The sequence below is a fragment of the Tetrao urogallus genome (genome assembly GCF_951394365.1).
Source record: "Tetrao urogallus genome assembly, chromosome: 17".
Lineage (NCBI taxonomy): Eukaryota > Metazoa > Chordata > Aves > Galliformes > Phasianidae > Tetrao > Tetrao urogallus.
Window position 1 is genome coordinate 3,732,602 of NC_136830.1, and position 27,480 is coordinate 3,760,081.

General features: G+C 40.2%; 2 protein-coding genes across 2 annotated transcripts in view; one reads left to right on the plus strand and one right to left on the minus strand.

The window, feature by feature from the left end:
- The window catches only part of GLT1D1 (glycosyltransferase 1 domain containing 1), a gene marked incomplete at both ends in the record, with an annotated part of 40,007 nt that extends 36,704 nt beyond the window's left edge, over positions 1 to 3,303 (minus strand). Inside the window, one exon of the mRNA XM_079543747.1 lies at positions 3,236 to 3,303. Within this exon, the coding sequence (XP_079399873.1) occupies positions 3,236 to 3,303 (68 nt within the window). The remainder of the gene's footprint in view (positions 1 to 3,235) is intronic.
- Positions 3,304 to 6,857: 3,554 nt separating this feature from the next.
- Positions 6,858 to 27,354, plus strand: SLC15A4 (solute carrier family 15 member 4; the record flags this gene model as incomplete). The annotated part of the gene is made up of 8 exons (XM_079543644.1): positions 6,858 to 7,427; positions 13,584 to 13,879; positions 14,623 to 14,791; positions 15,807 to 15,884; positions 16,545 to 16,713; positions 19,622 to 19,777; positions 24,756 to 24,914; positions 27,206 to 27,354. 8 exons carry the CDS (start codon positions 6,858 to 6,860, stop codon positions 27,352 to 27,354), a joined length of 1,746 nt encoding a protein of 581 aa, XP_079399770.1.
- Positions 27,355 to 27,480: the final 126 nt, after the last annotated feature.

A 27,480-nucleotide genomic window follows, 5' to 3' on the forward strand; every position in this document is an offset into this window, starting at 1 on the left:
AGTTGCCATCTCGATGATCTGACGCACTTTTCACTTTGTTAAAAACTTCTACAGAGAAACAGTTTTTTCTACCACACCTACAAAATACCAGGTGATGCTTTACAACATCTCATTTTTTCTTTCCTATATTATCGATCGCTATTTCTCCCTTCTTATCCTGGCTCAGAAAGCCTCCTAACCCTGCATTGTAACTTCAATTCAGGGTCTCAGAAACTCTTCTGCAGTTCCAAACAGCATGGCTGGAGCTAATTTACAGACAAGTTAGAAGTGTGCTTGCTCATAAGATACTGCGGTTTTCAAACCTGTTTTCTTTTCTTCCATCTCCTCCTCAGGAACATTTATGTTCTGATACTTGAATGGAATTACTCACAGCACAAAATAGGGATCATCCAAAAATATTAATTACCACTTCCCCTAGGCTGCCTACTCTGTAAAGCAGCTACGCATGAACTATTGTTAAATCTATACAGCGTGATCCAAAGCTTATTAAGTCAGCAGAGCGACTTTCTGAGGCTTGGCTACAGTCGAATACTCACAATTGCCACTGAAACTGGTCGAATTACAAGACTTGAAACCCCACTTGGTCTTTTCAGTTTCCTTTGTAAATTGTACTCTTCTGTTGTTGTTGTACTGTTTTTTAATATTCTTTATTTTACTTCTCACTCAAGCTTCTCCTCTAAACAATGCAGACAATTTATGCTGGCTGGAAGGAAGCATGAATAAAATTTACTGTGAGTAAGAACAGAAATAAAAATGAGACTGATACTGCTTCAGCCCTGAAGTCCTCTGGAAGGCCAAAATAACTCTGCAGGGTTTAATCCTGCCTTATAAATGGGTCCAGCCACAGGAAACATTCATGGACATAATGCTGCTAGGGCAGAAGAACAGCAGCCCAACCAATGGCTTTTGCTCTGCCTTTATTCTCTATCCGCTGCTCAGATTTTTCAAAGTGATTAAAAATTACGCAGACCAATACAAATAAAGCTCACAGCACCTCTATCATACCACTTGTTTTAGTGAACTGACTTCAGGCCAAATTAGATTCCGGTATCTTTGTCACCAGCTACTTTAAACTCAGGAAATGAATATATTATTTATGAAAATAGCTGTAATAACATAAACATAGTATCCCCAGTGATATTAAGCCATAAAATTAATCTGTGCTGGCAAGTGTCCAACCCGGAGGCAACATCATTGTTTCATGTATACTCAACTGAAAGTCGGGCACAGTTCAATATGAAAGAGGAAAAAAAAAAAGAAAGGAAGATTGAACAAATAAATTCAGAAGCAGGCAGACAGACACAACCAAAGCTAAATATTAATCTGAATATACATTCTCTGCAGGGTACAAGTTAATACACAAAGGTTATCCATATGAAGCTGACTTCAAGTATGGCAAATTAGAGAGAGAAGCAACATACCCAAGCATTTAGCCATACACGTTGATACTTTTAAAAGGCACAAAGTTTTAATAAAACCCATGTTAAGTAAAAGTATCTGAGTAAGATGGTTTTACTGGTTTAGGTGTTGTACTAAATGTTGGTACTGGATGATCTCAGAGGTCTTTTCCAGTCTTCGTGACTCTATGATTCTGCTGGTAGCTGTCATTTAGCAGCCTTTTAGTCAGGGAGATTTAATTGATAGCTAGTACTCCTTACTCCTTTTCCCAATTAGATTTCATTTCTTAAACGGGCTCCTTTATACTTCCACTATAAACAAAATTTATGTCGAGTGATAAGATAGCAACTGAGCATGACATAAGCTACTGATTCTCAAAGACTACTTCTGTTAGAAATCTTTAATCTATCTTCATTTTGAAAATGAATTAAATTAGCCTTTCCTTCACAACTTAACTTTCTGTCTGAAGGTCTATGAGTAAGCAGCATCCATTTTGTGCAAGGCACGACTGTGAGCACTAGGATGCTTAAGCAAGTTGGGGTACTCTGCACAGATACTGCAGATGCGCTTACACAGCTGCAAATGGTTGCACTAAGATGGTTATACTTAAACCATCTGCCAGCTGAGCTGTTCTATCTCAGCAAACCTACACTTTCTTGCACATTAGCTCAGGCCACACAGGAGTCACACACAGCTGGGGATGACTAACCAAAATTGCTGGTTACTGCCACTCTGACAAAGGTACCTTACAAAGCCACTGCGTCTTGGTGCAACATATAGATGTGGTCATAATTAATCTCAGTTTATTGAGAAGAAAATTTGGAATAATATGTGGACGTTTATTTGATTTGCTTACTTATGCTCAGTTTAACTAGAAATAAGGCAGACCCAGCTTTCCACTGGCTTACCTCTGAACCGCTCCACAGTCTAAATGCGAAGTGGAAGGCGAAAGTAAACGAATATGTGATTTGTAAAGGTAGAAGAAATAATCTTAAGGAGGAAGAACGTGCATAGACTTCTCCAAGAATAACCAGCTTTGTTTCATCCAGTGAGAGGAAAAGATTAAAGTGAATCATTGAATCACTGAGGTAGGAAAAGACGCTCTGCTCACCCAGCCCAGCCCAGCCATGCCCACTGACACATCCATCAGTGCCACGTTTGCACAGTTATGAACCACCTCCTAGGGACAGTGACCCCACCACTTCCCTGTGCAGCTCATACCAGTGCTGACTGCTCTTTCTAAGAAGAATGTATGCCTAGCATCTAACCTGATGAAGAATGTCAAGTTATTAGTGTATTTTAGGCCCTTAGAGGAGCCATGTGCTGCACTAGGATGGCTGCACGGGCTCTTCTCTTGTTTCAGACTCCACAGTTGCTGCTGCAGCTCACACTGACCTTGCAGCTGACGGTGGGCACTTCCAAACCAGCAACCGTTGGGAAACCCACCACCACTGACTGAAACAGCGGCAGAAAGCTCCAGCACTAAGATAACGAGGGCACCTTTGAGAGCTCGGATTCCCCTACAGCGTGACCTGGCCCGTGCTGAACGCAGCCTTATTTCTTCATTCATTTACCTGTTCGGCGGGGGGCTTCTCCCCTCGGCCCTCTCGTGTTGCGAAACAGCAGCCAGCCCTCGCGGCGCCCGCTGCCAGCCCCCTATCTCCGGTGTGCGGCAGCTCGGCGGGGCCGCAGCCATCAGCGCGGCTGAGGTGAGCCACGCCGCCGCCGTGCGCCGCAGCGGGCAGCGAATGGCGGCCGGCTCGCTCCTGCGAACGCGGACCGCGATGCGGCGGAGGGGACCCGATCTCCTCCCTCGCGCCGAGCTGCGTGCACTTACTGTATCCTGGCCGCCGTGGTCGCGTTGCCGGTGTGCGTTCGGAGGCACGCCAGCAGGAGCAGCCTCATAGCGGTAATTCCTTCCTCCCTCCGCAGCGAGGGGCCGTGCCGCGGTCGACGCCCGCCCGTCCGCGAGCCTCCTCACCTGCCGCCGGCACGGGCGCGGCCTCGCGGAATCCGCTTAGCGCTGCGGGCGCACACCTGCATCGGCCCTGCCCCAATTGCAGCGGGCTCTGCGTGCGGTGATGGCGGAGCCGCTCTGTCTGCAGGGCCCCCCGAGGTCAGAGAGCACGCTGATTATCGGGAAGAGCAAAAGCCAAGGAGAATAGCAGCCTCGGCTACAGCAGGCAGTCCAACCAGCCTGGCCGTGAGCGCCTACCAGGGACGGGGCATCCACAGCCTCACCACCTTCTGAGTGAAGAATTTCTCCCTTAAACCCCCGATTTTTAATTTAAAAATTACCCCTTGTCTTGTCAGTATGCACCCCAACAGAATCTCACCCCTTCTTTCCTGTGGTCATCCTTCAAGTACCAGGCGACTGTAAGGTCTCCCCCAGTGCCTTCTCCTATTTAAATAACCCCATCTTTCTCAGTTTTTCTTCAGAGAAGCACTCCAGCCCTCGAATCATCTTTGCCACCAAAGAACCCTGGGATGATTTGGGCTGGAAGGAACCTCAAAGACCACCTGTTCCAACCCCCTGCTGTGGGCAATGCTGCACAGCTGGGCACTAAATCAGACTCCAATCAACCTGATCTGAAATACCTTCAGGAAAGGGGCAAAGAAAGAGCTCAGGACCAGGAAAACCACATCCCAAGCAAGCACTCAAGACAAGCCCCAGTAACCAGAAACAAAGTGAGCAGCCAGTAACACTGTGGGATCCTCTTCAGAGACTGATAAAAGCCAGACACCCATGGCCTCAGACTGGATTCTGTATTTTGTAAATACACTGACAGCACATACAAGGTGTTTGGCACTGTGAGGTAGATAGAAAGATGGCTTGATCTAAGAGGAAGCTCACTTTTTTTGCTTGCATGTTTATAACCTGGACTGCTTCCCTGATGTAATTTACCACGGGGCCACAATGATGCAGGTTACCTCAAGGCTGTAGGAGATAGAGAAATCTAGGTCTGAAAACCGCAGTGCCTGTTTATTTTGCTTTCAACTACTCTTCAAGTCTCCCTGTCAGATAAGGAGACAAAAATACACCACTTAAAGAGAAAGGTTCCTAAACTTCCTAATTTAAAAATAATAGTTCTTTACATGCTTTCTGTGGGTATCTGAGAATGACAGGTATTCAGGAATTGAGGGGTTTTAGAAGGGAAAAATATGTACCACTTTTTGGAGTGTACTCTGGCAAATTGTGAGCATTTTGATGAGGAGGCTTAGGTTTTGCTAACACATCTTCATGCTGCAGAGCCATGCTCAACAGCCTGCACTCATGAGGCTCATTTGGAAATTATTCAGCACAACATCCTGTTCAGACCATCTTCATCTTCATGCAGACTTAAGAAAAAAAAAATAGTTTCTACTTGGAAGTTAAAAGCACCAAGTCTTGCATAATTGCTGAAAATAGCATAAATGCTAATTTAAGGGTAGGCAAGATCAAGCTGTTTTCATTACTGTTTTAGAAAGCATTTCTGACTTCATGGAAATTTAAAGGATTTTTGTCAACCCACTCAGCATTCTACCCTTGAAGTTTGTTTCGATGTAAGTGGCCTATACAATGCACATCTGGGCATCTGAAAGCACCTACCACCCAAGCACCAGCCATCTCTGCTTTAAAAGTCATTGCTGCCTTGTTGTCAGCATGTCTGGCAGACCTGTAGTACATCACAGAGACTGCTTCAACCTTAGGCAGCTGCCTTTCCTCTCTTGACATTATGTGTAATATGTCCATTACCAGCACTCTCTGACTCCCAGACTCCACCCCCACAAGGTATCTCATACAGCTGTAATGCATCAAGAAAAGTTGGCAGCACCTGTGCCAAACAAGAACATCATTCCTTGTTCTTGCAGCTCTGTTCCACTGTCCTAAAATGGCTCATGTAATACAAAACACGGTCATTTCTTAGTTCTACAGCCTAAAGCAGGATGGAGCGATGATCAGAAAGAATTGCAGTGAAAGTGCCTATTTCTCAATACCTGAAGACTGAGGTAATGTTTTACAATGTGTTTTCAAACATTACCAATATAAAAGCTCACCTCATTCTTTAAGGTGAATTACCAAGGGCCTAGAATGCCATAACTGCATATACTGAAGCACACAATAACACAAAGTGTGATTAATTACTTCGTAGTATCCAGGAAATACTGCTGGACTCTCTAGAAAATGTTATCACAAGCAGTATGATATGCTATATTAAGCGGAATAAAACTGAAAGGCAATGGTTTAAATTACAGAATGGGTTAAGCTACAGTAGTTCACCAACAGATCTCTGTAAATCTGCTGGTTGTGTTTTCCTCATTGCCCTTTGACGTGATGTATAACCACTAAGAGAGCGAATATATTTACTGAGTCATTTCTACGGCATATGTTATTTACAGAGGCCTATCATTAAATGAAAGCATTTACTTTTACAAGCATCACTTGCTCAATTACCAACGCTGCTCCAAAAATTTTAACTCATACCTATACACTGGGTGCAACTACACTGTGTTATTCAATCCACCCATGGGAAGCAGCTTTCCCATTCGGTGCTGGTCAGAATTGCAGCTGTAAGTTCCAGTGCTGGAAACACTTGTATATACCTTAATACCTTTACTCCAGCACATGGAACGGTGGAACAAAAGTATATTTCAGTGCCCCAATCTCATGACAACCAATGTACATCCTCTCCAGTCCCATTCCTTGTGGCACTGACATCAGTCAGCGTTCTCCACCTGCACTAATGACTCAGCGTGACCACATACAGCTCTGATAAGGAGCTCTGCCCCACACATACCCACACATGGCACTGTGACACAGGCAGGATGCATACAGCACATATCCATGGCTGTTCTCCATGATGGCCACTGCATGATGACAACCCCAGCTCCCACTTTTCCAGCTGAGAAGCAAAGTAGGAAAATAAATCACATTTTAATTTCACTGTCCTTATTATTGGAGAAAAACCAAGGGGAAAATGAAATGAGGGCTCTAATGGAAGCCAGGGTCAGATACATGCAGTTAATGAAGACACATGGTTCCATTTAAAGCCCAGAAGGTAACTCTCAGCCTGAGCTAAAAAACAAGATAACGTTCAAATCAATTTTCTCTGCTGCAGCCTCCACCTGCGACACCTTTTGCAAGACAAAACGTTAGGAAAAAAAAGAAAAAAAAAGCCAAGCGTACAATCGGACCGAACCGGTCTGCACTGAGGAGCAGCTCAGAACCCGCCGCCCTCACGCCCGACCTCACACAGCTCCACCCCTTCCTGCATCTCCCCCAACCACTCCCACCCCGCCGTTCCCGTGACGCCCCCCTCACGTGATGGCGCGGCCGGTTGAGCGACACCGAGCTCAGCCAATGGCGTTGCGCCGCCCCCACTCGTAGGTGGGTCCTGTGGGGCCCCGCCGCGCGGCCGCGACGAAGTTACCTCCGGGCGGGCCGGGAAGCTGCCGCTCCGCGGCTGGGAGGCGCCGCTATGGAGGAGGCCGAGCCGAGCGAGCGCAGCCCTTTGCTGGGCAGCGGGGAGCGCGGACGCGCGGCGATCGGCGCCTTCCACGGGCGGAGGTTGGCCTGCGCCGCCGTACTGCTGGCCGAGCTGCTGGAGCGAGTGGCCTTCTACGGCATCACCTCCAACCTGGTGCTGTTCCTCAACGGGCCTCCCTACGGCTGGGAGGGCGCCCAGGCCAGCCAGGCTCTGCTGCTCTTCATGGGCATCACCTACCTGGTGTCGCCGTTTGGCGGCTGGTTGGCCGACGCGCTGCTGGGCAAGTTCGGCACCATCCTGCTCAGCATGGCTCTCTACCTGCTGGGCATGCTGGCCTTCCCCGTCATCGCCGCGCCGCACACCCGCCAGGGTCTCTGCGGGGACATCCCGTTGTTCCCCGTAGAGAACTGCTCCTCTCCGGCCGCCAACGCCACGCTGGCGCCGTGCTCCCAGCTGGGAGCCACCCGTTACTGCGCCGCCGCCACCTTCGTGGGACTGGTGCTGGTGGGGCTGGGAGTCGGGTCGGTCAAGGCCAACATCACCCCGTTCGGGGCAGATCAGGTCAAGTATTGCGTGGTGGCTGCCACGGCGTTCGGTGGTGCTGGTGTGGCCCAGGGGATGGGTGTCGGCCACGTTCAGTGGGGTGGATGGCGTGCCAGCTGCTTCACGGAGGTGTTAAGCTTGGAGGGACTCGTGGCTTCCAGTTTCTGTGTAATGCAGGCTGCTGAGCCATGCCCTGTTGGATGGGGTTTAGGAGTTTGCATCACGCCTGATCTCTTATGGCTTCTGGCTTCTGTGCAGCCCAGGGATCCGATCTGGCTGAGAGTGTCACCACACCGAGGAGCTGGATTGGGTTCTTGGTGGCTGTGGAGCAGATTGTCAGCTATCCTACTAGGTGGAGTTTGCACTGAGTTAATATGACCTCAGAGCTCAATCAGGTGCAATACCTGATAGATGTTTTAGCTTTGACAAGAGTAGCACAGGTCTTCTGAGGCAGCGCTGTGGGGCCTTTATCATCCTTCTGTGATGAATGAAGGATAGAGAACAGGCGTTGTTTAGCTGTAAGGTATTACAGCACTGTGCCCTGCAGTGGAATTTTTGTGCAGGCTGATGCTGTTCCAGATGACCGGTGGGAATTTGCTCTCTTAGCAGTAAGTGTATGACCTGAGCTGTTCTCAGTTATATGTGATAATATATATCACATATAGTGATATCAGTGATATGATTCACAGGGTCATCGCTGCAGAACCAAGAAACTTTACAGACAGTATTTGACAGATAGCTCATAATTCACTATGCTCTGGAATGCGCTGTTATGTGTATTCTTTTTTGTAGTCTTATGCTAAGGTAGGATGTTGATTGTGAGGAACTCACGTTTAATTCCTGCTTTACAAATTGAGAATTTCAGATTGTTAGATACGAGCAGCTTTCCTAACAAATGCAGGTTCTGAAGAAGGGAACATACCTTCAATCCAGCTTACTGGTCCATTGAGTGCTGGCAAAAGTACCATGAAATTGTTTGTGAGAGGTTGGAATCTACTACAATCTCCTTGCCAAGTGTCCCTCTATTCTCTGTTGTGCAGTTTACATTTCTCATTCTTTGGCATCTCACATATTATAGATTCTAGGGTGAAAGGCAGTATATAAATGTAAAACGTTATTATAGACTGGGATCGTATGTCTCCGGTGTATCAGCTCTGTTTAAACCAGCACAAGCCCATCAAGTGAAATAGCTTTAATATGACTTTATCTTGTAAGGTGTTTTTCAAAACTGACTTCTTATCCTCAGGACACTTTATGACCATTAAATGTAACGGATAAATAATGGCAGGGAGAGAGCAAAAGAAGAACCATTGCCAATGGAAGCGTAGCTGCTGTAGCTGGAGTTTTTATGTTTATTTTTTGTCTTTTCCCTCAGGATTTCAGTGAAAGCAGTTATTGGCAAGGTGTGCAGCTAATTCCCAGTGATTTATGTAGGATGAAGCACAAGAAATATTCCTGCTGGTTCATAATCACTACTGCTCTGCTGAGGACCAAATTTTTCTTCTCTGTTTCACTAGCCTATGTGTTAAATGTGTGACAGTGTACCATTTACCTCATGGTGCAGATCTGGGCCTTATAAGTGGCTTCTCCCCACATGGTAACAAAGCAAACTGGTGGGTACATAGGTACAGATTGCTGAGAATAAAGGTGTTTTTTTGTTTGCTTGTTTTTGCCCCCAGAAGCTGCAGACTGATCCAATGCTTATGTCTAAATCTGAGCTGATGCTTCTCAGAATATGAGCATGTGCTTATAAGCATGTGATGTGTATAACCTGGCAGTTTCCAGTTCCCCTTTTGGGTGGGAGTTTGCAGTCACTTCCTGTTCTGTGCAGCAGTTCATGACTTGTTAGAGTTGGGAAACGATATGACTGTCCCTCGTTGTTGTGAAAGCTAATCTGAAGCCAAAAATCAGTGGTAGATGACTGGTCTGGTGCCAGCTGGTACTGCTCTTCTAATTAGAGATGAATCTGGTTTGGAGTTAAGGTGATTAGAGATGCTACTTTTATCCCACACAGTTTCTCCTTTCTAAATTGCCACTCTAGTCATTAAATATATCAGTCCCTCTCTTGCCAAAAATCTTCCGGCTTTGCTACCTTAACAGCAATGTTTTCAGCATTGCTGAAGGCAGGGTGCTGTTGGCAGTTGCTGGTATAAAGTGATTTTCAGCCTTTCTTCTGGGGAAGGATAGGAAACCCCATATAAAGAAAGGAAGGCTGCTAACAGCAAGTTGCCTTTCACTGTTATTTAACTTGGGAGACTGGACCTCGAACAATCTGAAGGCAACAGTTTGAAAACTGAACTTGTAGCATTCACATGTGCAGTACTAATTTATTTGCTTCCAGGACAACAGTGAGAGGAAGCAGGCTGGCAACGTGGAGTGATCAAATTTTAGTATGAAAATTGAAGGTTCTGTAGTGACAAAGTAGTTGTGCACAGCTTTGTTACGGAGCTCCCTCCAGTTGTTCTCAAACAATAACTGGTGAATCACGGTGTGCTTGTATGGATTCCTGGCTCTTCATGTAAAAATCAGGAGAACCTGCCTAATAGAACTTCAATATTTGAGCAGTGTTGTCAAGCTGTAGGGACTGCTTGGGTCATCTTCCAAGATACTGGTGTTGAAAAATGCAGGAGAGGGGTAATTCAGCAAGTGATCATCTTTCTTCTAAGTCAGAATGAGGACTGAGTGGGAATGTCAGTGGCAGCTGGGCCATGGAGGTTGCTGTCAGTCACATATTTTTTTAGTGACCACTTTCACAGAATGCTGTAGCTGAAGAACCAGTTATTCTCTTAGTTTGAGCTGTGTTTAACATTTTGGTCACGACTGTAAGATGTTAACCTTATATCCTAAGCAGGCTTAGAGTATTGCAGGGCAGGGTTACAGGGCTCTTTCCTCAACTGAAAGTGGTTGTAAATAACCTTATTATTGCACAGCTCCTGTAGCACAGTATTACAGGCCCTTGAGATTCTTTAGCATGAGAACTGTGGTGGTAATTGCATCTCATCTGACCTTAGGCAGTGTAATATACGTGTTTTGTATTCAAAATTTTGGCTCTGAGAACTATTCCTTACTGTTTTGAAATCCAATGCTGTGTAGGTCCAATTATAACACTCAGCATGCCATATTGATTTTCTTTCTGCATTTGGATTAGCTACATGTAAAGGATAGTTATCAAATACATCAAGAAAATGACCGTTTGGACAGCAGAAATTTCAAGGCTTAGGCTAAACTTTCTTTTGCAAAAATGATGTTAGACGTCTTGAGAATAGCAAGTTTTATTTCCTCTTTAGGGGCCACCTCAGTGCAGGCAGCCATGGCAGCTGGTCAGTGATTGACAATGCAGCTGTGACCAGAATGCTTACAGTTACTCATTTTCTATCATTCTTTGGGTTTTTTTTTTTTGTTGTTACCTACAGCAGTTACATTGTGTGCATTAGATATTGGCTGTTGTTTGTTTCAGCTGAGGCACCTTTGAAACAGTTTTAGTACGATGTTTTAATTCAGTGATAGGCAGTCTAGCACTCCAGCCTTGAAGTATTACTGATGTTTCCACTTTACTGGTGTTTAAAGTCCATCAAAAATAAACTTCAATATGTTTTTCTTCTTCTTGGCCACATATTAATCATCTACATCTGCAGTATTAGAAACAGAAAGGAGAAATATATACTTATTGTTCATTCAGTGAACACTTAAGAGAACAAATCTATCTTGTGCTGTTACAGAGTTCAGATAATAGCCAACAGGGAGAAAATTTGTATGGCCCTCTGTAAATATAGCTGATACTTTGGGTAGACGTTGCAATGTTTGAAAGGAACTACAAGGATTGCCTTTTAATTCTACCATGTTTTCTGTTTCTTATGAAGTGTCTTTGTAGCTCTTCCACCAGCTAGTCTAGGTGGGATTTTTGATGAGTTATTAACGTTGGTCAATGAAATGCCATAGTGACATTTCAGGCATGGCTGTATGTAATTTTTTGTGCACATATATATACCTTGATAGGAAAGCAGAACATGAACTCTTTTCTTTGTAGGCCTGTGGTGTGTCTATGTTCCTTTTTTGTGACTGTCTCAGAAGGGATCCTGGAGGATGGGAGGGAAGTTCCAGGGAAGAGTCATGGTCAGTGGTTTCTGTGCAAGAAACCATGCAAGAGTCTATAACTTCCTGTACCTCAGAAAAGGCAGCTAAAAGGAGGATGTAACAGCAGTTTCTGGAAATGAGTAGAAATGGATCATCAGTGGGATAAAGCTCAGCTAGCTGCCTTCTGTTGTCTTCTGGAGTTAGGGAACACAAGTGAGGTTAGTGTTAGGCAGGTTCAACATGGATAAATGGTGATGTTTGCAGTGTGTAATTACCTGGTGATGTCTTTGCCACAGGCTGTTGTGGATTCTAAGAGCTGACCTGGGTTCAGGGGGCAGGCTGGACAAGTTCAGCAGGGGAAAAATTCAACTGCAGGTCATTAAGTAGATGGAGGCTGTCCTTGGATCAGGAAGTTTGTCAGGAGCTCCAAGTTGGAGGTTGGATAATACTTGATAGAAATCCCATGCTGTGCTTTCCCCTGTTCTTATACTGTACCAAAGTTTGCTTTCATGTCTTCACTTGTCTTTGCATAGTCACGAGCAAGGTCATTTGTGAGATAGGATGGGAAGTCATTTTTTTGCACTAAGAGAACTGAGACTTTATCATGAAGAAATTAAAACCTTTTATCAAAAAGATTGATAATTCATTACCCAAATTGGAACGCTTTCCATGGTATAATTCTTTGCTAATACCTTGCTATCATTTAGGATCTGGGATAAATACCTACTTTAATACACTACTGCACTTGATGACCCTTAAGATGAAGGAATGGGTACCAATCTGATGCTGGAGAAGGGGAATTTCTAAGTTGCAGGCTCTGAGATTGTATCTGACTTGCCAACAGACATACTTCAGTGCCTAATAATGCTATGAACCATGCATAGGAATAAATGCTTTAATATTTATTTTTTTCAGTTTGCTTAAACGACACAGTAAGGTTTCTGCACCACTGAGAAACCTGAAGCTATAAATCAGAACTGACAACGTTAAAAATGTATTTCAAGATATGGTTTGTTTTTTGTATTGCAAACTTAACACAAATCTTTTCAAGATCTGGTAAAATGAGGAAGGGAAACTTGAAAGTCAACAACTGACTCAGCAAGTCCAGTGCATGGTACTTAATGGTCAATGTTAATGGCCTTTCAGTCATAAAACAGTGACAAAAATGATGTTATGGAATCTTCTATAGACAAGTTGATCTTTTTAAATGTATTTCACATTTTAACTTGTGTAATATCTCTTACATCACAACGTATGAGTTAACCTGAGTTCTTGTGACTAAACGACAACCACATGGGGTGACTTATGGTAAGCAATAGAGAATGAGGAGTGATGATAAAAACTGTGCAGGATGATTCTATAAGGTAGAGATGTCTTATTTACATTTGAGAAACGCTTCAAGTAGAAAAAGAACACCGTGAACTGGGCTGACCTGATAGAAGGGAAAATGTTTAATAGGGTTTTTACTGCCTGAAACCTCAAGCAGCTTGATTTTTATTTTTTTTCTTCCCTTTTAAGGTCAGAATGGCAAGTCTTCAATTTATGTTCTGATGAGAGGAATTAGGACTGCGTTAAAACTTAAATTTGGAATTTGGGCTTTAATCACCAAATAGTCATTTGAGGCTTGGAAAATGGAACGTGATTAAGTGTGAGCTATATGCAGTTGGAAGAGGCAATTGTAATACTAGCAATGGATGGACTTTGGGGTACTTTAACTTTTTTTTTTTTTTTTTTTTTTTTTTATAACTAAAAGAAGCTATTTCAATTTGTGTGTGGTTTATGGGATGGTAATGTGAGCAAAGTTTGTCTAGAGAAATGACCACATGAGATACAGCGCAGTAGAAGTAATAACAGCCTTTCTGGAGAAGCTGTGCAGTTTAGCCTTAATCTGACTTCAGTCCAAATACTGAACTTCTAGAAGGGCAGTAACATCACAGGATGATTTTAGTAAGGCATCGTTACATCACATACAATGCTAAGCCAAAACAGTTACATCTGAATTAAACCTGAACTTTTCAGTGTGTTGTAGTTGACTGAATTGTAATAAGCACTCTGAATTTCCTTCAGAAATTGAACAACTTGTTTTTAATTTTTTTTCAGGTCAAAGATCGAGGTCCAGAAGCCACGAGAAGATTTTTTAATTGGTTTTATTGGAGCATTAATTTGGGAGCTATTCTGTCTCTGGGAGGCATTGCATACATTCAACAGAATGTGAGCTTTGTTATTGGATATAGTATCCCAACGGTTTGCATTGGGATTTCATTCATGGTTTTTTTGTGTGGTCAGAGTTTCTTCATCACAAAGCCACCTGATGGTAGTGCCTTCACAGACATGTTTAAAATTCTTGCATATTCTTGTTGCTCAAGAAAAAGACATATGGAACATTCAACTAATAGGTTTGTAATGAGCTCTTTTGTATAGTCTGAATTACAGTGAATCACTCTAAGAATTAAAACTAATTTGCACAGGCTAGCTGGCAGTAAGTCATAGGAGAGAATACACCAAAAGAAATTTGGTTCCTGGGGATTGTATTGTGGGACCACCGGGATGAAGGAGATGCGTTTCGAGATCACTGAATCTCTGCTGTTTTCAACTGAACTACTGGAATATTACCCAACTTTGCTGCTTTTAAACATTAGTGAGCTTTCCAAACTGCCTAGATACATTTATGGGGCACCATCTGATTTTATATACACTGCCATCTGCATTCAGTGTTTTCTTATGAGGTTTGTTGGGTAGCTGAAACATATGACCATAGCACACTGATGGCTGAATTAGGTCACTGACTGTAAAATGTGTGAGGTGCCTCTGCAGCAATGGCTTCCACGTATTCACTTTGTAAGAACTCAGTGAGTTAGAGTAACAAATTTTGTGGTACTGTTAAATTCTGCATACTGCAGCCCCATTTATTTATACATGGGGATGAATGAGGGAAAAAAGAAATCATTATAATGAACGTCTCACCTTGTGCTTTCACCTGCTACTGATCCACTCTGGTCTAGTTAATTTGTTGTTAAGAACAACTTAATTTTGGAAATGCATGATTTTTTTTTTATTTTTATAATGCAGGATAGTATTACAAGATGTCAGGTCAGGTGTTGTTGTTATTAAGTGAACCTATCCATGATCTTTTCAACAGTGAAGGCCAGGGAGTCATTCAGCAGCCTCGTAAGCAGAGCCTGTTTGAGATGGCTAAGCTGTCACGTGGAGGTCCATTCAGAGAAGATAAAGTTGAAGATGTGAAAGCTCTCGTGAAGATTATACCTGTCTTTCTGGCTTTAATACCTTATTGGACAGTGTATTTTCAAGTGAGTAGTTTCAAATGGTTGTGCACTCTTTGTCATAGGTAAAAAAAAAATCTCAAATGTAAAGGCCGTAACTGCCTCCTCTAACAACTGCATTTGAAAGATCTGGGGCTGTATTGTTAAGCTGTAGTTCTGAGCCCAGGCTGTAAACCTAACTCCTCTCTGAAAATTTCCTCACAGAGCTTCTACTTGAAGAAGGTACATGAAAGTTGTTTTCTAGTGGGGAGGGGATGCAGATACTGTTCTATAAAGTTTATTTACAGTTACCGTTTAGTAGCTATGATTCTAGAGAAGCCAAATATTGAACAGGATTCTTCAGAACTCCAGTATTGATTGCATGCCTTGTTTAATACCCATGTGTTCAATAATGTTATTTACTTGCCTTTTACATACCTAGGGCTGCATCACATAATATTCTGTTAGCAAAAATAATACTGCGCAACGGTAGCTGCTTTTGCATTTTTGCTTTGTTGGATAAAATTACTGGGGAAAGCTGAATCAACTGATCAGTATGCCAGTGTATCTAATTTTACATTTCTTCTGGGCATTCTTCCCTGTATATGAAGAATTTTTAGGCTTTTCCCCTGAAATTGAGACATGAAAAGCAGTTACAGGGAATACTTTATAATTAAAATGTTTCATAGCTGTACAAATTAATTTATCTTAAATATTGCACTGTTTCGTCTTGCAGTTGATTCACGTAGGTCAGGGTCAGTGGACCGGATTGCGTTTTTAATTAATTCCTTTCTACTTCTTTCTTAGTGGGATGGAGTAGCATGTATTTGGGGGAAAATACTGTAACTGTATTTCAAATCACACAAATGAGTCTTTGTGCACTTTGTAAAATTAAATTGACAGCTTAAAAACAGTTTATGATGTTCAAACAGTAGTTCTTTTTGGTTTCTTAAATTAGCAATTTACTTTTGGTGTAATCTTTGTTAATTATTAATAAAGTAAGACCATCTTGGTGTCATTTGGGCTTGTCCAAATAATCTCAACTCATCTTCCTTAATACTAGATGCAGACAACATATGTATTGCAAAGTCTTCATCTGAAAATTCCTGAAATAACAAATGACACCAACTCAGTTCATACGGTAAGTAGAACACAACAAGTGAAAAGTATTTTTTCTTTAGTGGAAATGCAAAACAAATTGGTACAAAAACTCTAGAAAGTTAAGGTAACAGCTAAGGGGAATCAGCAGCCATAAACACGGGACATTTAAAAGCATGAACTGCATGTACTACATTGATTTAGGCATATGTTCTAGAATATAGAGTTCACACAGTGGATGTGAGCACAGTGAGGTGGTGGAGAGGCATTTCAAGAGTGGTGACAGTGATGTGAAAAGCAAGCCATGTTCTGAATGGCCATGCACAGCTGTTACACCACAAGAGCATTTCAGATAACTCATTTCAGAGCACAGATCACAAGAGCATTTCAGTCAACTCATCTGCACAAATCAGCTGATGGTGGTGGCTATGGTGAAAAATAGCATTATGTAGATGAGAATGTGTTCTATTAAACAGTGTCATTGTGTTCTATCAATTATAGTTTTCATGGAAATAAATAGGTGGCATTACTTTCAGAGCAACTTATGTGTATCGTTTAATAAATATAACAATATATGCAAGAGAAACTGAAAATACCTTCAATCTCAGCATTTCATGAAAAATATTTTCTCTCTGTTACATAATGGAAGAAAAATCTAACCCTTAAGCATGAAATTCTTAACTTCAGTCATCTATTCTTTTAGTTTCCAGCAGCCTGGTTGACTATGTTTGATGCAGTGCTTATTCTCATCCTAATACCCTTAAAAGATAAATTAGTGGACCCCATTTTGAAGAGGAATGGCTTGCTCCCATCATCACTGAAGAGGATTGCAGTTGGGATGTTCTTTGTGATGTGTTCAGCATTTGCTGCAGGTAAGAAAGCAACTTGGAGATCTGCTTATTTAATCAGCAATTTGAAATAAAGTTTTTGAAAGCTTTGAATCTTTCATTCAAGAATATTCAAGAGTCTTTTTCATGAGATAGCTGGAATGCAACTGCATGGATGCATTTCCTACAATGAAGGGCTTTTTATTCAAAGGTTACTAGACTGGTTTGAATTTTTCCAATAAAATAGGAGCATTTTTCCTGCCTCAGATAGGCTTTGAGGATGCCTTTTAAAATCAACTTCTAAGTTAAGATTTTCAGGTTTATGTATTTGCTTAATTAACTGCCAGCATTACCTTCTACTATGCTTGATTCAGGACAACAATTTGTCTTCAACCCTACTTTCATAACAGATGCCTTATCTTCACTGATCAGTGCTTGGCTGAACAATGTGTTCAGCATTCGGATTTGAAGCCTTTCGTGCTCCTAGTATAAACTTTATTATATTACGAAAGACTATATTCTCTGATCTATTACTTGTTTATCTTGAAGTTGAATATTTATTTATCCTGAAAAACAAAGAGGTTCAGAAATGAAGTATGCTCCTTCATGCAGTCTGACTTTTGAGTTTAAAATAATTGAATTTCTACCTAAAATCCTTTCCCTTTATCTGAAATAATAAAGTTAGGTTATTGCTGAACGAGACTTTCTTCTTTCCACTGTGGTTTTTTTTTTCCCTCCCTTACCTTAATGTTCCCTAATGTTTGGGAATTACTGTAGTGTAAAATAGCTTAGCTATAGCATGAAAAGAAAAAGATGGCATCTCTGTTCAAACCATAAATCAGCTGCTTTTGAGATGATTTAAAGCTGTTAAGCACTGCTGATGTGGAACTGAACATCTCTGAGCAATGCTTCATAGAATGAATAGCCTTCACCCCGTATCACTGTAATGAACATATTGATAAAGCATGATAGCATTAAATAAATTAATTTTAGCAGTTGTAATCTCCTATATTTTAGGGAAAGGGACACTTTATATGGCTATTATGATTTCTTTCAATGAGAGAGATAATTACCTTATTAGGTGAAGGTCACTTTGTATCTGGGCAAGTAAAGTTCTTTTAGCAAAGTCATTTAAACTTAAAATAGGAATGTTTCTCTCATTCCATGTTACACAGGACACTGCTACCAGCGAAAGAAGGTGATGTAAAACAGTTAAATGTCAGTTCTTTAAATAGAACCTGCTGGCTCACATAGAACTGAACTCAAAAACAGTAATATCAGTATTAGCGCTGGGAGGGCTGAAGCATATTGAGCATGGATTGCTAAGTTGGGGGAATGATTTCACGTAGCAGAATCCTTAATGTCAAATGCTTTCTGTTCTACTCACCTACAAAAATGATGCACAATTCCGTTGGTTTGATCACCTGGGTGGAAAGTTGAACCTTTTAGAATAATTTGGCATCCATTCATCATAATGTGAATTCGAGTGCTTTCATTGTGGCAGCTTTGAGGCACAGGGGACTCTGTTTAATGGGGAAAAGCTTGTTGTCTCTTTCATAATTTTTTTTTATTTTCTCATTAAACTGTATTTCTAGAAGACATATTTTAATGTTTCTAAAATACAACAGTGCTTGCCACAGTTTCTGCATTAGAGGAAATGATTTCAATTTTGAGAACTTGAGGATGTTAATATCTTAGCTTGAAGTCTTGCAAAAGTGTACTAATTATTTGTTTGGGCCATGTTTCCATTTTAACTTGCTTATCTAACTGGCATTAGTTCTGGATGCTGTTATGGCTTCCTATTAGATGCTTAGATTGTATTAAATACCTTATAAACTGTGTGAGACTGCAGCTGATGAGACGTAGCAAACATTTGCTGCGCTTCATGCATTTTACTGTACATTCTGAGCAGCAGGATTTGAGGTTATTCAGCTGGAAAATCTACTTCATTTATAGAGTTTAAACAATTATTTCAAGAATTTAAGATTCTTTTAACTACAAATAAAGTAAGATTAAACTTGAAGCTTGCCTCTCAAAGACTAAGATGGAATCAATCGATTCTAGATTCTATGGCAGTTTAGTATAATGTAGTTACACTCCTGTGATGCTAAACACCAGCTAAACTTCTTACGATGTGAAGAATGTCAAACACATTAAGGATCTTTAGCTGCTTTGAAGAACCATAATTTTGTGCTAGACATAATGTGAAGGAAGTTATGCACAAGTTCTTGGCTGAATCTGCTGCTTTGTTAATGTTCTAAGTTCCATTCTAAACTGTTGGCTATGTTAAAAACAAAGCATCAAGATATACCCTGCTTTATTTGAATTACTTCATCTTCTCATGGTTCAGAGGGCACTGAGTTAATTGAAGAGCTAAAGAAAGATACCTTTAAGAAAAGGTGTCAAAGTGATCACCTGGAAGGAAACAAGGAAGGCAGAGAAAATGTGGTGGCCAGCACTAAGCACTGAGTTCAGAATAGTCTTCCCTCAAAAACAGATGGTGTGAAGGAAATCACTCTTTATAGCACTATTGGAACCATTTTAATAAGCAAAATCGTTCCAGGCTTACCAGCACCCTGTGATACTTCAAAGGAGTAGTTTCTGAAAATGTATTTAAAAAAGAAAAGCAATGACAAAAATGCCACACATCCCTTAAAAAAAGAACCAAACCAAATTTTGTGTGAGAAAGCTGTTAACTAATCCATCTGGCAAAAGGTTAAGTATTTTTATAATTATTGCTACTGAATGAGAATATAACTGCTGCAGTTCTCTGGCAGAGGAACTATGCTCCTTAAAGTACCTATAATAAGAGTAGTCTGTAGTGATTTCTATTCAAAAGAGGAAATACATATTCCTGTTTAATAAATTGTAATTGACGTGCAGGACTGAATGCTTATTTAATTCTTAATTCCTCTTAATTCTTAAGTATTTTTTTTTTTCCCACTCCATGTAGGAATTCTGGAAAGCAACAGACTGAAGATCGTAAAGATCAAAACAATCAATCAGACAATTGGAAATGTTACATACCATGCTGCAGATCTGCCAATATGGTGGCAGATTCCTCAGTACGTGCTCATCGGATTCAGTGAAATATTTGCGAGTATAGCAGGTAAGAGATTCTGTGTCTTAGATCTGCTTTCTTCTCTATCACAAATGATGGGTTCTAGAAAATACTTCCTTCTCGAATCATTATAAATGAGCACTGATGTCCTCAAATGCAATATTATGCAGTATAACTTAATTGCTTGCTTTCCCTTTGTATGTTGTTTTTCCCATTTGAAAATTGGCTTCGCAAAACTGAGTTTCAGGCAGAGCAGCATTTGAATGTTTGCCTGCTATTCAGTTAGCATGGGATATGTGCAAGCCCTAATGGCAGACAAGATAGCCTTTCAACAGTGTGCTTTAAAAAGAGTGGTTTTAATGCTGTATTGTTTCCTCTGAATTGCAAATAAAATTTGTTCTATAGCTTTTCCTCTTAGAAACTGAGCTCACAATTCAGATTGTCAGTTAGGATGTGGAATCTTCCTTTCTGAAGGCAAAAAGGAAGGAACCACTCTTTAAAAATCAAAATTTATTCCCAGCTTAAATTCATGTTGCTTGAGTTTCTACATCTATGTGATAAGAAGAGTTAAGTGATATTAAACAAAAAATAGTTTGTTTTCAATTAAGCTGAAAGTGAAATGGGAGGAGAGGGTGAAAGGAGTATTAAATCTTATTTTCTGGCCTGTTTCATGTACGTACATGGCTAGTTAGCAAAAGAAAGCACAGCCAATTTATCTGTTATCTCTGGTGTGGCTAATGCTGCCTTACTTAGACAATGCCTTTACTATGCCTTTATTAGACAAAGTGTTATTGTGAATCTCTTAGTGCAGTGTTTACATATCTAGTGCTTGGGAAAATGCTTAATAACTAATAATAGAAAACATTCATGATCACATAAGTAATTATTTTGGTGCTATTTCAGTAGAATTGCAGCACTACCTGATGTAATACATTGCAAGCTCCAGTGACTCCATTTCAGAATCTTCTGTTACCTGCTTAACTACAGTTACTTATTAACTTGTTGTAGTACTGTTTCAGAATTTGAACTTAGAAGATCATCCTTTCAAACTGGCTTTATGCTTAGTTCTTTCCCTTAGTTTGCTTAGAACAGAGTTTCCTGTTTTCATTCTCCCTGTGGCTCGTCAGTTTCATTCCTCACACTGGGAAAGCTCAATGAGTAAAACAAGATCCCCTGATTCTTTGAGATCTTGCTGGCAGTGGCCCCAGCTGTCACATGTTCTGTGGAGGAGATAACTTTTACTCTATCAGGTTTCTAGTTATGTGTGGTGGACTGTCATCACAGCTGTTGGGAAATGAAACAAAGTGCCTGGGTTTCTTTGCAAGGAGAAAAAAAAAATGTGGCTTTCATGGGTTGGGTTCCTACTCCTATTTCTGTTTCTGAAACAGCTTTATGTGTTTATCTGCACAGGTAATAGGTTTCTGTAAGTTTTTGTCTAGCTTGGTAAAAACTGCTGCAACTATTCCAAATGTAGGAGATTTGGAAATTGCTTGTCTCCATGCCCCGCAGTGATGTGTAGACAAGTCCTCCCTTTGCTTCAGCACTTGGAAGGCGTGGGGAGAGTTCACTATCTTTACAGCACAACAAGACTCAGATGCTATAAGCCATAGATTCTTAAATGGAAAGTATAATTTGGTAGCACATTATCCTCTGCAGGGGAACACAGCTGCATAGCCACTGCTGTCCTGTATTACAGTGCATTTCAGCGTGTATGAACAGTAGCCGTCACAAATCCAAAGTAGAACAACCTGAAGATGGAAGTCATGCTTAATCAAGTTACTTACTGCAACTGAGGCTATATTTAACTTTAATCAAGAGTAAAATTTTTTAGTTTTAGCTACAACTTCAGGGACCATGCCAATTAAACCGGAACTCAGATAAACAGATGATTCACTGTAATACCAGTATTCATGCAACATAAATTTCTTCTCTTACACATTGTTGTTTCTCCTTTTTTATCAGTCTGCTGCTGGCTGAGCTCCAATTTAAGGATTGGTTTGGTGGTATTTCTGTATTTTTTTTTTTCCCTCCCAACTGCTTTACTGGACTTCATTGTGGAAAGCAAAGTCTTTAAGGCTTACATTATTCTTATGAGAATACCCTGCTGTTTGTTTGCACTTGCTGCATCTGTATCACCAGCTTTGTGACTTCAAAAACTGTTAGTTGGTCAATGTTAAAAAAAAAAAAAAAAAAAAAAAAAAAAATGCAAATGCTTCTCTTTGAACCAAAAATTCCATGCAGATATTAATTGCTTTTGCACTGCACTTTCATGTGGCTTGTTTTACAGAGCTTTTTTCCCCTGCCTTCTGATTGTTATCTAAACTGAATTCCAGTATCTTTAAGAAAGCCCCTTAAGACTTTAATAGAATGTGCTTTACCAGTTTGATACTCAAAGCTGACAAAAGCATCTCTTTTGCCATCTTTAAAAAGCCCACACAAAACTGAACTGTTAATGGTCACAAAACTATCTTGATTTGAAAATACTGCAAATAAAAGGGGACTAAATATCATAAGAGCAGAAACTTAGATTTGGTAGCTGTTGGTTCTTTGTTTACTGTAAAACTAAACTTATTAAGTCACAGTAGTTACACTTGATTTGCTTTTAAAAGATGACACACATTGCATTAATGTTTTGTATTATTCTGTCAGTCCTCTTAAAGCACTCTTATTTAGCTGGGAATCATCATCTCACCTGACAACACCAACTGGAGGGTTTAATATCAAAAGTGATTGTTTGAGCTAGCATGAAATTGTTATCAGTGGCTGCCAGCAGGCAAGAGCATCTCTGAAGGCAAAGAAAAGATTTTGTATTCTTCATGCTAGATTAAATTCTAGGTTTGTTGGAAACATTATTCAAGTTTAAAGATATGCTTTTCCCTCTCCTAAAAAAAATAAAAAAAAAAAAATAGCGCTGTACACATTCTGGATTTTTGTTCTGAGTGTTAAGATTTTCCACCAACCCAGTCTATCTGTGCAATGAACAAGAGAAGAAATGGTCTGCACTCTTCCACGTGATGTTCTTGAGCCTAACTTACACAGTATACGTGGAAGCCTGGGGTCCAAAATATGAACGATACTCCTGACATTTGTAGCAAGAATGATTACAACAGGTTGAAGAACAGGCTATTGTATCCCAAGAGCAGTATGCTTGTTGTTTTTTTTTTTTTTTACTTTTTTTTTTTTTTTTTGTCAGACTGGCCAGGTAAATAGTTCTTGAAAAGTCTGCACAGTTATTACTAGCAGCAAAAAGAAAACTGACTTTTTAATTCTCAAAATAAATACGAGGTTTTTGTGACTCTCTCTTTCTCTGTAGCAATTCTCTCATTGTGGTTTGAATTTACAGGAACTTACACAGCTGAGTTGCACAAAGAATGTTTCAGTTCCCATCTAGAATCACAGACAGGTTGCTATAGAGCCATTCAAATGTGTTTTGCAAAGGAAAAGAGAAGTGTGTTTGTTATCAGAGATTTCTCAGGTGGCAGTGCAGAATGCTGTTAGACCAGTAAGTGAAAACACGTAATTCTGTTTCTCTTGGAAGAGCTCCCTTCCATCATGCAAACTGACCTGTTGCACTTGAAGTGTTAAGTCTTTTCTTGAAAAGAAATGCAGTGTCTATCAATTAACCTCTGCCTGGAGTAACAGAACTTAAATACCAATAACAGCAAAAATAAGCATATGTTTATTATCTTGTACAATATTTTTGCTGGTTTTAGGTCTATAACTGTAAATCTGGCAAGAGAAGCGTTAGATGAGGCAGTGGATTCAGTCATTAATTTCAGTATGAAGCAGCCTGTTTTGAAACAAACCTTTCATCTGTCAGAAGCTCTGTGATTTAACTGTCTCTTGTGAATAATCCCTTTTGACAGGAATATTGCTTTAAAAAAAGAGTTAATAGTGGGCATTAGTCTTTTCAAGGCAGAAAGTTAACCTAAGTGTCCTGCAGGTATTCAGTTTCAGTAGCACAGATTGTTTTCAAATTGATGTTATTGGATTGGATTTTTTTCTTTAGTTTTTTTGGTTGAAATTGGAATAAGTCTGGCTTAAAGTTGAATTGTCATTTATATAAGCCTTAATAAGAACATGCATGCAAGCAATGGGCTCAGAATGTTCTAAATCAAAGTTAAGTTGCAAATAACTGCTGTCTTCTCAGACACAACTGATTCTTCTGTTTACATCAGAGATACAGATAGGGAGCCTATGAGAAATAAATGTTCCTGGTCAAGAACAAGAGAGCTTGTTTTTGATTACTTTGTTCTTAGTAAGGAAGGCCACTTGCCTTGTAAATACTGCACAACAGATGAAATGCATAGAAACAGGTGAACATGGACCTTGCCAGATTAGACTTAGTTTAATATGTATCTTAAAGAATTAGATAGAAAACTGAATAGGCTGGATCAGAAGATTCCTTGATATTGTACATGTAACGTTAATGAGATCAAAGCAATGGTCTCAGATGTTGTCTGTTTGAGAGTTGATAACTGTAATGCTATAATGGGATGGAAAGTATCACAGTAAAAGCAGGGTGGCAAAGTCCTTAGCTGCAGCAAACGAGAACGAACCCAAATGCAGCAGACACAGAAATGAAGGAAAATTGCTGCTTACCTTTGGAAGGTATGCAAGAATCTCCAGCAAGAGATACTGTCACCTCCACTGCCAAGCCTTAAATGATGTCTGGGAAGGGCTGGATCCTGGCTCCACCCCTTCCAATCACTCACGTCCATTGTCTATACCTGAGCTCCCCTGGGTTGGCCCTGCCTTCCCACCAGGTGCTCCATCACTGCTTCAGGCCATATCTTACATTTCCTCTACAATATCTAGCAGGATTCATAAAGTAGTTAGGGAAGACTAGGAAATAGTAAGAATTCACTACTTCAGTCGCCTATGTCTCCCAAAATCTGAGGCTAGTTTTGGATATTTAACATACCAGAAATAGTATACATATGTAAATTCTATAGCACTGAATAGGGACAAATTACTATGGTTTCTTAGATCTCTCAATAATATACATTTTTTTCTTTTTATACAGGTCTAGAATTTGCATATTCAGCTGCTCCCAAATCTATGCAGAGTGCTATTATGGGGCTGTTTTTTTTCTTTTCGGGGATTGGATCATTTGTTGGATCTGGATTGTTGGCATTGGTGTCTATTAAAGAAATTGGCTGGATGAGTAATCACACCGATTTTGGTAAGTTATTTGCAGCTTATTTGTAGTCTGTGAAGTCAAATGCTTTTTTCAGAAACAGTTGAGCATCAAGCATGTGAACTGTTGAATCTTACTGCTTAGAAGATATATACTTGCCTACTGTTATGTTAAGGACTACGCTTCATCTTGCACATAGGTCTGAACTAAAGTGACAGGGCAACACAATACATTGTTCTCATGAAAGCATGGAAAACACAAATTTAGTGTTTTGCCAAAGTGCCTAAAGTACTGAAAGTACTTTCTGGAGACATGGGGAATAAAATGTACCTAAATCTTTCTTAGTGATTATTCAGCTTCTTAGTTTCAAGAGTCTCTGTGGCAATTACTCCGAGTTAATTTTTCCATTTCTGTCTGCTAGCTATTTTTACTCTTTTCAAGTCCAATAGAACTTTTGCTCTGTATTGCCAGTTGAAGTTAAAAATAATTATTGGCACCAGTAGGTGGCACCTTGGGAATTTCAGAAAATCCTAGCATCATCAATGGTTTAATTAGTTCCAACAGAAAGAGCATAAAAAATCCTCAAAACATATGCCAGGCCTTCTGTAAATGGCTTAAACTTGCTTTAAAATTGGTATGAGAAAATTCCCTGTTTGATTTGGTTTTACCAAAAAGTAACACTTTCTGGAAGTCAGCCTTGTTTGATAAGGCATTCTTGTAAAAAATTGCAGAAGATGATAAGTAGCCTTGGCTTTATTTGAGTGTCCTCACCAAAGGGAAGTTTAATCACATGCCTGGCTCAAGGCTGAGGCACTCAATGGCTGCTTTCCATTTGTAGTGTGTTCTATTGGTACTACTTCTATTGTTTATATCAGGGGAGTAAACAGACCTGCTGCTGTTTGATTTGGTCTAATGCTATTGAAAGCCATAACCAAATTCTCATACAAAATTCACTTAGGCCTTCAAGAGCAGGAATTGTAAGGAGAAGACTTTATTAAATGAAAGACTTCCAATTTTTTTTTAATTACTGCTGCACAATAACTGTAAGCATGTGCACCAAATTTATGCTGTTTGGTGCCATTTGATGTACCTACCTGCCTCCAAAACCTACTGACAACATTTATTCTCTGCTGGCACGTCAGTGTTGATTGCTGCCTTTGAAATGGCTGTTATTTCTCTGACACAAACTTGAGGTTTCGTGGGTTTAATATCTCATCTCATAAAGGATAATGACTACTTTTTAACCACATCTGCTCTTGAAGTGGAGATTCGCGTGTATATTGTATTTTAAATGTCAAGGAAAGACTTGGTTTAATTTTATTGCATTTTACTAGAAATTCCTTTAATTGAATCATACGTTTCAGTAATTAAAGTAATTTAATTGGAACGTTTATAGGCACACTGCATGAACAGCTTGTTAGGATGGATCTATGCTTCAGGATTTTTACACCTTCTAACCTTTGTGATAATCTTAATGGTCTCATTGGCTGTGGCTCACGTGGCATGTTGGAAATGAGACACAATATATTTGTTCTGGAAGTACAGCAATAGTGGATATTTCTTAACGGAGGAATAATGTTTTAGCAATGAGCTTTCTTAATTTAACATTAATTAATGTGCTACAACTCACTCATTTATAACAACTTTGAGGGACTGTCAAAGGTGAATTGAACCGAAAAGAACCACGTATCATTTCATGATTCTTAACTTTGTTCCAAGAGAGGGCTGGGATAACTGCTGTCCTGTACTTACAGAGCTGCCAAACTTCTTCCCTCGTACCATTTATTTTTTGATTCTTTCTATTTTCATTTGAAATGAGTTGTCTCCTGAAAAAAAGGATGTGATTTCTGTTACTTACATATATAGAAGTAATCATTGAGATTTTCAGCTGTTTTGTTTGAGGTCAGCAAAGCGTTGCAATTTTGCAGAATGAAGGGGGAAGAGTGGAAGATTATTAAAGTTTTAGAATTGTTCTGACTCTGGTGAAGCATGCCTGTTGCTACATATATACTGTCCTCGTTGGCACAAAGTTCTTACAGTGGTGGGAGTAGCTTCCTGCCATTCTTTTTAAAAGGGACATAATGCAGTAAGTGTCCACCTCCTTCCTCAGAGACATTACATGGTTTAAGGCACTGAAACACTGAAGAAAGATGAAGTGTATTTTCCTGTAAAGTTCCATCATTTATTCTGCATAACTGTGCTGTCAGGTGGGAAGGTGTTTAGGTCTTGCCCATGTTTTGCAAAGAAGTCTTCACTACTTGAACTTGAAGGGATTGATGTTTTCACTTGTATATTCTTTATTAATGTTTATTTTTTCCTCCCTATTTTTTTTCTAGGTAACATTAATGGCTGCCAATTAAATTATTACTTTTTTTTACTGGCTGCCATCCAAGGAGCAACCCTCTTGCTTTTCCTTATTGTTTCTGTGAAATATGATCATCAGAAATCAAAGATGAATGACGTAGCTGCCAATGGAAGGATCTGATGTCTGTTACAGAGCAGATTATTAAAGCAGCTCATGCTGAGTCTGTGAGATCTTATGTTTTCTCCAGAGAGACTCTTATTAGACTTGCATGTTACAAGAGTTCTCGCCCCTGCCGCTCTCAGTTAA